This window comes from Sitophilus oryzae, unplaced genomic scaffold (genome assembly GCF_002938485.1).
Source record: "Sitophilus oryzae breed Bouriz unplaced genomic scaffold, Soryzae_2.0 scaffold_1430_pilon_pilon, whole genome shotgun sequence".
Taxonomy (NCBI): Eukaryota; Metazoa; Arthropoda; class Insecta; order Coleoptera; family Curculionidae; genus Sitophilus; species Sitophilus oryzae.
In genome coordinates this window covers 71,438-83,554 of record NW_022146094.1, presented here as the reverse complement: position 1 = coordinate 83,554, position 12,117 = coordinate 71,438, and the positions used below count along the sequence as shown (strand labels likewise).

General features: G+C 34.5%; 1 protein-coding gene across 1 annotated transcript in view; it reads right to left on the bottom strand.

Annotated features, from left to right (window-relative positions):
* Positions 1-12,117, bottom strand: part of LOC115876245 (calcitonin gene-related peptide type 1 receptor-like) — a 95,278-nt gene that overhangs the window by 31,266 nt on the left and 51,895 nt on the right. The window contains exons 2-6 of the mRNA XM_030891949.1: positions 11,103-11,175; positions 10,154-10,362; positions 8,390-8,481; positions 6,786-6,912; positions 512-732 (exon numbers count right to left, since the gene is read on the bottom strand). Of these exons, the coding sequence (XP_030747809.1) occupies positions 512-732; positions 6,786-6,912; positions 8,390-8,481; positions 10,154-10,362; positions 11,103-11,169 (716 nt within the window). The 5' untranslated portion in view covers positions 11,170-11,175. The remainder of the gene's footprint in view (positions 1-511; positions 733-6,785; positions 6,913-8,389; positions 8,482-10,153; positions 10,363-11,102; positions 11,176-12,117) is intronic.

The window sequence follows — 12,117 nt, the reverse complement described above, 5'->3', positions numbered from 1 at the left end:
CGGCCGTTGTTTTGATTATTATCATCAGGGTTCGCCTGATGCCTGATTTAATTTTGACATTTGATGTTTGATGTCATATATTTTCGTTTTGGGAGTGGGAGCGGGATCTCCCGTTATCGTCGTAATATCTGGAAGATCCGTGCCGTTCGCTTCTTCGAAATTTACGATTCAAACAGCTAATATTTAATTGTTACTTGTTTTAAACAAGTACGATTTTTTAAAAAATAACCGGCTATAGGTTATTGAACGTAATGCAAGGTTATTAGGTTAACTGATGAAAAAAAACTACCTTTAAATAACCGGTTATTTTAGAGGAAAATACCGGTTATTCAAAAAACCGGTTACTTTTGCCCATCTCTAATTTTAATTGACAATATACAAATCGACAGTTCTGGACTGCCCGTGAACTGTATGTGGATGGGCACTTGAAGTTTCCGATTCCGAGTTACGGATGGAGTCTTCCAAGTTATGTACAAGAAAAGTAATATGCTAATAATTCAGCTTAACTTACCTGTGGGTGTCTCTTGTCACGTACACTCTAACCATACTGTGTATCAGCACTATGATAAAAGTCAAGCCCCAACCTATGGCGTGGAACCATTTAATGGTTATCTCCTCCCTCACGAAGACAACCACCAGAGCTAAATGGAGATGCAAGGCTTCACAGAACATCCACATGTAGTTTGCCACCATGGAGTACTCTTTGACGATATGGAGAGCTTGACACCAGAACTGAAATTAAAAAAGAAGTAATAAATATCTTATAATTTAACAAACTAAATACAGCTAGTAATAAACTAACTTTTAAAATGAAATTAGCAAAAACTAAAGTAATGTACAACGAACTAGTTAGACATAAAAAGTATTCTATTAAATAACACAACACTGGAAATAGTAGAAGAATATATATTTGGGACAACGAATATACAGCTCGGGGTCTCTACTACCAGAAATCAACAGAAGCATTAAGTTAGCATGGAGTACTTATAGAAGAAACTCAAAATCATATTCAAATCTATAATGCTACTTTATCTAAAGAAGAAATTAGCTATGCATGCCAAACCTAGACATTTAAAACGGACAACGCTAAATGGAAGGAAATATGCTGGCAATATCCAAAAAAGACCGTAAAAAATAGAGTGGATACGACAAAAGACCCAGGTAATAGATGTCATCAACAGAGTCAAATCATTCAAGTGGCAATAGGCAGGACTCCTGGCAAGAAGGACGGACAATAGATGGACCACAAAAATTACAGCATGGTATCCACGGGAAATTAAGAGACCTAGAAGAAGACCTATCATCAAACAATTTTAATTATTTCTCACAACTAATAATCTGTATTGCCTCCTCGAGCCTCAATGCAAGTTGTCCAGAAGATATTGAGGAATGGGTTCCAATGCTTCGCGCGGAGCAATTTTCAATTCATTTAAGATACGGTGGGATCATTCCTTTTGGCAATATGGCGTTTTAGCATGTCCCAAGCATGCTCGATCACATTCATATCTGGAGACATCGGTGGCCACCCAGTTTTCCTTATACCCTCTTCCATACAAAATTCGCGAACCGCTAAAGTGCGATGGGGAGGAGCATTTTCGTATTGTAATAATATTGGGTCTGAACGATAAACATTGTTTACCATATCCATTTTAACAAAAAAATGTTTATTACAGATTATCAAAGCTATATATAAAAAAATTCTTTAAATTCCTTTCCGTATATTTTAGATATAATTGCATAACATTTTAATAAATGATTCAAGTACTTTCAATTATTTCTTTAAATTCATTTATAATGGATTACTCAGTAATATGTTCTCCTGTTGCTCTAAATAAATAAAGACTTTTTATTGAATAAAAACAAATCCAGCAAAAAAAACAAACATCGTAAGTAAAAAAGGAAGTAATATTGAATCGTAACAAAAGAAAAACATATTTTTTCGAAAAATATTGTTTAAATATTTAACTTGCCCTCTTCTCCGTGAAAGGGTGGCTGAATTTATAGCAATTTTGGGGGTAAACAATGGGGAACAATAAGGATCAACACGAGGCTAACGCCAAAAAACTGATTTTTATTCTCCCGGCGTATTTTTTAATTAGACCCGTTTTTTTCGGGCCGTCTTGTTCTTTAATTAATTTCGTCCCTCATTAATTTCTCTAATTTGGCGGGTTTGGGAAATTGCGGAAATTACTCTAATGTTTTGATTGGACGGAATACTAATTCGGCGACTTATTTGGGTTAGGATAATATGGGGTCATTCCTTCTAGCACAGAATATATATTCTGTGCTTCTATGTTTAAAAAAAATTAGTTTTAGTTTAAAATAATTTAGCAATTTTAACAGTTGCTATGGAAAAAAATTAAATTAAAAGTAAACATTTAATAATAAAGTCATGAAACTGTGCAAATCCCAATGAAACCGATCAGGCTAAATTTTCTATCTCTATTCCCCAGTTATTTATATACTGTTAATAGATAAAGGCTTAACAGAGGTACAAATTCCTAAAGCCGATCTGTCTACAACGTTTCCCTCCTTAATCAAGCCGCAAACTGTTTGATTAGCGAAACTTTCCAGTTACGCAAAAGGATGGAACAATTTACATTTCTACTAGTTTTAAGAGAAATTAACAGCTGTCAATAGGGCCTTCTTTTACGTCGATTTTATCCAAGTTTAATTAGAGTTCCTTACTTTCTATGAGAATTTGCAATTAATATGAAACTAGTAATTTCTCTATAACCTAAATGTTGTTTAGCTTGTTAACCACCTTATTCGATTGGATTCGATGGATTCTCGGTTATTTTAGGATATTCTCGATAAAAAGGAGAGAAACTATGTTTCTTTTATCGAGATCTACCAGCCCTGGAAATAGTTGCACTTATTTAACACTCACCCTGTATATTGCGACATAACATTACTTCAAGTACAAATGAATGGTTGTTTTATCAAAAGAAAATCTAATATAAAGAAACATTAACTGGAATTTAATTGAAAGTTTCTATTTTTTAAAACGAAAGCAAACGTAAAGCAAACAAAAAAATTCAATTTAATTTCCAGTTGAAAAGTATGGACGATAATGTCAAAGAAAATGGAAGAAACGCTTGGAAAAATAAAGTAAGGAACCTTCAAACTTACTTTACTTTTAGTTTTTATAAGCAGAAACGTGTTCTGAATGAATGAACTTTTCACATGAAGATAAGGTAAAATAATTTGACACGCTCTTTGAAAACACGCGCTTTGAAAGGTAGTATACAGGGTGTCCGAGAAATAAGCGTAAGTATTTTAACCGGTAGTATAGTCCAACCCCAGAAACACGCCTATGAGTAACGAGTGCCAGGAGCCCAAAATGTACAAAAGTGGGTCAGTTTAGCTTAAGTTTAGATTAGGTCTATATTTTTATTAATGCAAAACCAACTAAAACCTAATTCTAATCTAACCTAAACTCACTTCTACTTTTGCATATTTCGGACTATTACCTGGGTATTCCTAGGTTTAACCAATATGCGAACTTATGGCCCATAAATTTAAATTCGCCGTACAAAAAAATTACTTTTCACCAATTTTCACAATAAAAATTAAAAGTTAAAAATTATTAATTTTTTTTTATATAGAAATGAGGGAATAACGAACGTCCTTGCTCTATTCGATGATCAACGCCGGCTAAACTATCGACTTACGTGTTGACAAGTTGATTAGGCAGGTTATTGAACTCGTGCTGCATCGAGCATGTCGTTTTTTCAAAGACGGGTCCCATATAAGTGCGGCCAGAAGTATTTTCTATACTAAAATAACATAAATAAGATATAAACCCCAAGATCACGTACGAACCCGAAGTAATGCCATGCGGCGGTTCCGGGTGAGGAGCTGACTCTTCGGAGGTGGACTTTTTTAGTGGGTAACAATTCGACTTCCACACTGTTTAGAGTTCGTCTATATGATCTCTATAAAAGGTTTTTTACCACCCCCTCATTAAAAAAAGATTAACAGCTCCATTTTTAAAGTCTGTAGCTACAAAAATTTAACGTTAACATGGCCGTAACTCCTTGTTTGCCGCATTATGGCCTTTCACCCTGTCTTAAATCAGCAGTCAGCCCGACAGTATGGTCCGAGAGATAAGCACAGCCATAAATTAGGTATTCCAATAAAGACTGATTCAAGACAAAGCAGAAATAGCATTTCCCTTGAAGAATATTCTCGTAAAAGGGTCGTTTATCCTTTATCAGATGTGTGGGTATTTTTCTGGAAGATATATATCACAGAAGAGAATGTTCTTAGTGGATTTAATACATAAATTATATAGGATGAGTCTAGTAACAACGGTAAGTTGGATTGGAATGTTCGGCTTGCAGCCAAAACATATAATTGTTTTGGAGCGCATACGTTGTAGGGCGCTGCTATAGTGGTTGCTAAGAACAACCGCCAAACAATAATAGAAATCATTTTCTCTTGGCAAAGTCAGATTCTCCAAAAATTATAAAATCTTTCAAAATATAAACTGCCCTCATAAATTTGAATAAACAATATTTGGCGACATAATTCCGGAAAAAGCCGAACCGCTCCGAAATTATCAAAAGCTATGGAGAGCGACAATCGTTTGTCAATCAATTTTGAAGAAATGTCAGCACACATATAATTTAATTTATTTTTTAGAGAACTGTATTCGCCTTTCTTGTTTTTTCTAACAACTAAAAGGAAGTGTCACTTTATATGCTACACATGTCACATACTAAATTTTCATTTTATATACTTCCTAAAATTGAATTGCGTAGTTGACAGCTGAAAGGTCATGTCGTAAAATGCTTTAACACGGTAATATTAAATTTGATTGTGCTTTTAGGCGTTTTCATAAAATTATTTTCAATAATTCAGCTGATAAAGCCATAAAAGTTAAGCATTAATATCAGTAATTACAGAAAAGTACAGATACACACGTAATTTCATAATTTTTGAAATAATAACACTATAGGTTACTATGTAGTGTGGGAGGAGGCACATGGTTCAATATTTTGAGAATACACAACTTTAGAAAATCAAGTTAACTTCCAGAGTTATCTATTATCGTTGATTGAAAAAATTGGGAAGATAGGCAACCTAATAGGCATAATAATAATCCCCTTCACCAAACGAAGCATTTTGGAGGGACTAGGACCTCTAAGACTCTGCGGTGATGAGATTCCTCTCTCGGGGGAGGTCAAGTATCTAGGAATCATGCTGGATACCAAACTGACCTGGAACCGACATTTGGAAAATGTCACAAGGAGGGCGGTGACTACACTAGCGGTAGTCAGACGACTTCATGGAAAAATCTGGGGCCTCAGACCACAGATGGTGCACTGGCTGTACACTGGAGTGGTGAGGCCTTCAGTAACATATGCATCCTTGGTGCATATGTTACTCAATGCAATGCTCAGCCTTAGTAAGGTGCAAAGACTTGCTTGTCTGAGCATAACAGGGGCAATGAAATCAACGCCCACTGCATCAATGGAGGCGCTTCTGGACCTTCCGCCTCTTCACATAGTGATGCAGGCGGAGGCAAGAATGGGACTCTATCGACAACAAAGTGTCTTGTCTCCGGGAAATAGAACAGAAACAGGACACTTAAAGATGGAAGATTCTATCGGAGGACCTTTACTCCAAATGAGATCGGACCAAATGACCCCTCTTTATCACTACCACAAGCCATTCGAGGTGAACAAAATGGATCGAGGAATGTGGACAGATATAACATTCCTTCAGGATGGACTAACCTGGTATACAGACGGATCAAAGACCGCTGAAGGAACAGGAGCTGGAGTATTTGGGGAAAGACCAAGGGCAAGCTTATCCTTTCCTACTCAACCGTATTCCAGAACACAATAGAAGAGCTTATTCAGATAATATCAGACAGTTAGGCGGCACTTGGGGCGCTTATGTACCCAAAGGTATAGTCGAGACTCGTCTGGGAATGCCTGGGTGAACTGGGAGCTCTGGCATGAAGGAACAGAATTAAATTATTCAGGGTGCCGGGCCACAGCGGCATTCAAGGCAATGAAAAAGCCGATGAGCTAGCTAGGCAGGGATCATCAGCATCCTATCTTGGTCCAGAGCCAGTACTGGGAATACCCAAATTATGGCCCGTAGTGCACTAAAACTCTGGATCAGGGAAAAGCACAATGTCCACTGGAGAAACAGACAGAGGCACAGCAAGACTTTTATCCAAGGACCTAGCTCTAAAACCGCAAATGCTTAGCAGGAATATAGTGCGGATTACAACAGGCCTCTTGACAGGACATATAGCTGTCAAGTGTTATCTGAACAAGCGCAACCTGTATCAAGGAAGTCTTTGCTGCAGACTCTGCGATAAAGATCCTGAAACAGCGGAGCACATAATATGTCATTGCGAGGCTCTGGATCGCAAGCGACACTTTTTATTTGGGAAAGCTAGGCTAGAACCGGAGGAACTATGATCCCATCCTATCAAGGACCTGCATAAGCTAGTGCAGGGCACAGGGATAGGAGAATGGGTGCAGATATAGAAGGGAGACAAACACAATAGGCCTCACAGGTCGCAGTGTTTCCGGCAGAGGACGGCCCTTTGTTATGAAAAAAAAAACCTAATAGGCAAATTCGTGAGTAGACTGATTTGATTTCCCATTACGTCTCAAATGCTGTACGGTGGTGCCTCTACTATTTCTGCAACCAACGCTTGAAACGTATAAAGTTGCGCATTTTCTTATTTTTTCAGTCAACAGTATTATATCATCGAGGAACTTTGCGAGTAGTGTAGAGAAGGTTATATAGATACTTACCGGATTCATGAATGTTAATTTTACATCTTTAATGACTATTTGGTACCAAACGATCCACATTATGTTGTTTAGAATGAAGGTGATAAACAGTTGGATGTGGATCCTGATGCGTATACATTTCAAAGTTCTGTAAAAATAAAAAATTCGTTAGAAAAATAATGTTAATAAATATTCATTAATTAATACTACATCGAAGCTTTATCAAAGAAACTAAGCGCTGCCTGTTTTGCGCTAAGATCAGTTCCTAACTTATCAACGTCTAGAATAGCCTATTATGCCCTTTTTTGAGTCACATCTTCGTTATGCCCTTCCATTCTGGGGTACTTGCTGCGCAAGAAAATTTGATCGTATTTTCAAACTTCAAAAGAGAGCAGTTCGATATTTATCGGGACTGAACAGTAGAACTCACTGCCAGAATTTCTTGAAAAATTTCAAAATACTGACTCTTCCTTCTTTATTCATTTTTGAATCCGTTTGCTTAATCCGCAAACACATATTATCTGCTATTCCCGAAAGGTTATTTCACAATTATCCACTTAGGAATGCGGAGCACGATCTTTATCTGCCAACTCCGAGCTCAGAACTAGTTAAATGATCAATACTGTACAATGCCAAAAAAATGTACAATCATCTACCTTTGAATATCAAGTCGCTTTCATTCTTTTCCGTATTTCATAAAGCTCTGAAATCGTACTTACTGGGGAGAGCCCTATATGCGGTAAACAACTTTTTTGTTGATGCTTCATCATGAACAATTTTGAATTTTAAAATTTTGATCATCTCACACACTGATCAAAAGCGAGTATTTAATATTTTATAACTCTTAAAATTATAATATCCATTTACAATTTTCCTATTGTAAAATTTTATTGATACGCCTTTTTTTGTGTTCTGCAATTGTCCATGTGTGTTCTATTTGTAATTTTAATGACTTAAATTTCTTTGAATTGTATGATTTGTATTGTATATTTTTTATTATTTGTGTATTTTTTTATGATTTTGTTTGTTTTGTAAATGCTTTGTCGATGAAGCTATTTTGGCTTTTTGCACAATAAAGCGTTATTTATTTATTTATTATTTCAGCAAATGGTCTTACACACACGTACAGTTTTTTCTCAAAGCAAAACTCTACTGTCAATGCCTTGAGGATTTATTGAAATGCGGATGACCTCAAATGTTATCTTCCATTAAAAAAATCCAATACATCTGACATCATTTGTAATATATGCAGTATAAATTTTTGTACTGTTCACAAAGGCAAGATCGTATACTTGACACTTTTTCAACTGCCTTTAATTTTCCCTTTAGAGTAAAGTCTGTTCAATGAGTCAGGGAAGAATATCGTCAAGCGATATCCAAAAAATGACAGAAAATACAATTTACATGAATTATGTGATGGTTCAGTACAGATCCTTATGGGAGCAGCACACATAGCGGACCCAGCCAACCCAAGCGTCCAGAGTCAGCAGTTCCTTCCTTGGGAACTCAACCGTAACATTCAGGCAGATCAGATTCGAGCCTTCACACTGTATACTTGTAAGACAGGCACTATACTCTCATATTATATTCTTTAGCTAAACAAAATACTATAAAGCAGATCTTACCTGTAAGACAGGAATATCCAGAGTGATATTACCAATGCCACCAGCGATACGGAATAGCCTATAACGTACAAGTTGTTGATGTGATCAAAGAACTGGAAAAAATAATCCGTATTAAAGTACTGTTTTATCTACTATTTTTGATAGATATAAAGCAATTTTAACAGGTGCTATGGAACAAAAAATAAATTTATACCTACATATTACTTAATAAAGAAAAAAAAAATGACTCCGAATTTTCAACATTGATTTAATCAAAAGAGTTGGGATTAAAACTTTTTTTCAAACAGATAAAATTCTAAAAAACGGTATAAAAAGAGATAAAGCAAAAAACTCCAACTTGGCAATTTTAATCAAATTTGAAGTGTTTTTTGTCTCAAATCTTGTTGCGAAGTGAACAAAATATTTATAATGGAGTTTATTTCTATAAGGAAAAGAAGACAAAGTCAAAAGTTGGGAACTTAACAATCCTATTAAGTGGGCTGATTACCAAAGAAGTAACGAAATACTTCTTAAAAGATTATATAAAAAAAAATATAGAACTAATTGGAGTTTAATAATACAATACATCATACAGGGCGTACCAAAAAGTTCGCAACAAATGGTATTTTTTATGAATTTAGTTGTTATACTACTGATGGTATTGCGCTGCACTTGAGTAAATCCAACCCAACCCCTACCAGTGTTGCCAACTTTCTAAAATATAAATTTCCATAAAGACGGTCAAAATTTCCCGTTTTTGGGAAATTAAAAATAATTTTAGTAAAAGTGTAGTATTACAGAAACACTATTATGATGTTCTATATTTCTTTTCGCGATTTTTTTTTGAAAATTTGGAATTTTTTGAATTTTTTTTTAGTTTTTAAATACATAATTAATATACCGGGTGCGTCTCAAAAGACTCACCCTGTACAGTGCCTTCAACACAATACAGATATTATGTTTTTTAACAGAAAATTAAAAAAAATTCCAAACAAATTGCTGAGAAATGCGTATTCGATAACTATTTTTTACGAATAATACATGAATTTTTGAATTTCTCAGGAATATGGTGTTTTGGGTTAAAATTTCTCTTTTCCTTCTGGATCTCGAATTTTCCCACGAATCGGGAAGTTTCCCACGAGTTGGCATCACTGTCCCCTACTATTAGGAGTACGTTTATTATCCAAAATATGGCTGCGAATTATGAGTTCCATATTTTTTTCTCCTTCAAAAAATAAACTGTTTAATAGAGAGTGAAATGTTTATGGCTTACATAAAAATTCGGAATATTGGAAATGCTATAAATACAGAAAACGGCCTTGTATAATACCTCAAAATAACTTTTCACAAAAAATGTGATGCTATTTGCTGAAGAATGGTTAATTCGCAACAAAAACACCGTAATTAAAGATTGAAAATGGAGTGTATTCAAATTAATTTTTATTTGGGTCATTCTTCTTAATAAGGTTTGCTTTTCAAATTGCCAATCTCTTGAATAAAATAATTATAAATAAAAAAATCTTACTCTACAACAGTTCGAATTAACTGAAACTTTAATATAAAGTAACAACACAAATCGTTAATCACTTAATTTGACGTTTAGACTATACACATATTTTTGACAGACAGTTTTTTTCGTCCAAAAATTTTAAATATTTTTTTTTCTCAAAAACGGTTAATGTTAGGTATAGAGTGTTAATATCAAAATTCATAAAATTTTATTTTTATTATTTGCTGTATACTATTTTAGTTGATTTGACTCATTTTCTAAGTGAATTTACTTACTACCAATGACTCCATGTCAACACACTGCGTGTAATTCGTCCATTTATTGTTCTGTTCGTTGATATACCAGCTGCCATTTTCCCAGCACTCCTTGTAAGCGAACTGCGAGACATTCATGAAGCCGATTGGCGGGCAAGACGAGTTGGCCGTAGTTCCAGGAGGGGTTTCAGGCCAACACAGAACGCCGTCGAATATTTCTGGGCATCCACCTGCAAATAAATCAACCATTTTCTCACAAAATCTTTGAAAAAGTAACTGAGAGGTTTTAAGAGTAGGTACCTACATTTCGATCTTATAGAAAAAACAAAAAAAAACTAAAAAAAAAACAAAGCAACATTTCTTATCCGATAATCAAGCAGCTTTAAGAGCGAAGATTTTCATTGATTTAAGTAACAGAGATCTTGGGATTGTCAGGAAGTTTATAACAAGACAATGAACACCTCAGTAGATGAAAGCTGAGAAACAACAGCGAGTGTAGACTCTGTGAGAAAACCGGTTATAACTCAAGAAAGGTGGACACGATAGATCTCTAGTCGTCTTGATTAACTTGCCACTTTCCATATAATCTAGACTTGATAACGGTCAGTCAGTTATTTCAAAATTAAAAAAATTGTCAGAGTGATAAGAAGATATATTGTATAACAACACTCCAAAAACATTAAAAATTGCATCCATCGTTGCAAAATATCGATCAGCTTTTTTCAAAATCAAATCAAACATTAATATTTTGCTACGTGCTTTCCAAGTTTTTGCGCGCACAGTTTAATTTTCTAGCGGTAAACACTAGAGTAAATACTAAGCATTTCTAGCAGCAATTTTATTATAAATTCGTTAATATAAAATTTATATTAAATTGTAATTTATTTTCCTATAATATTTGTTTTCGGTTAAATATGAGCAATTTGTAGAAAATGTTTCTTCTTTAAGTATATTTTGACCTGATACATACCTGGTATAACGCTTATGTTTTTTCCACATCCCCTAATTTCATTTTGCTTATCCGAATTGTTGCCCATTTTAGTCTGTAAATGATAGAAATGAAAAAATTAGTATTTATAAAAATGAAATTGTTCTTAATCTAAAAAAATAATACTTTTTGTGGCTATAGGCTGTATGTTTGACACACACAGATTAAACACAATAATATATCGGTATTGTAGTGTAACAACCCAAATTTGTCAACAAAGTTGAAGAGGTAATATTTTGGCCAACTGTATAACAAGAAATTTAAATGAAAGAAAGGAACCTACGTTGTGTTAAATATTTTTTTATTGTAATTACCTCGGATGCGCCTCGACAGAAGCAATATTTTGGGAAATTTGAGGAGAATAGGTTATGTAAATAAATCGCTAAATTTGTAAATAGCCCTATTATTTTATTAAATGAAATGAATAGAGTGCCGTATTCACATGTAAAAGAGCACGTCAGAGAAAACCATGATCACTATTTCAGAGAATCTAACTATGCTGTCCTGAACTTTAATAAAAGAGAAATAATAATATAGAAACTGTCCTCATACCTAGGTTTATAGTTTAATACATTCAAAACATGCCACATTTATATCGTTCAAATTCAAAACTGAAGCGTTTTTTGTTAGTTTAACGGGTTCCCACCCGTAGGCACGAAGTCCCTTGTTGCGGAATCGACGCTATAGTTGAAGGTTTGGTGCCAATATCTTTAGAAATTATATATATATATATATATTAGAATCTTTAAAAATTATTCTATTTATTGTTTTTGTTTGCCCTTTTGCGAGCTGATAATCGAAAAGTGTTAGTACACTCAACAAGGCCCTTATTCTCACAGACTACAAACATCGGAACGAAGGAACAGTAAACGATTTTATTTAGGTTACTTTTAAACTGAAATTATTTACAGCATAAATAGATTCCATTAAACGCATACACATGTTATATATTGTCTTTGTCAGATCACATGAATAAGGAAAAGCTTTAGAACAGAAT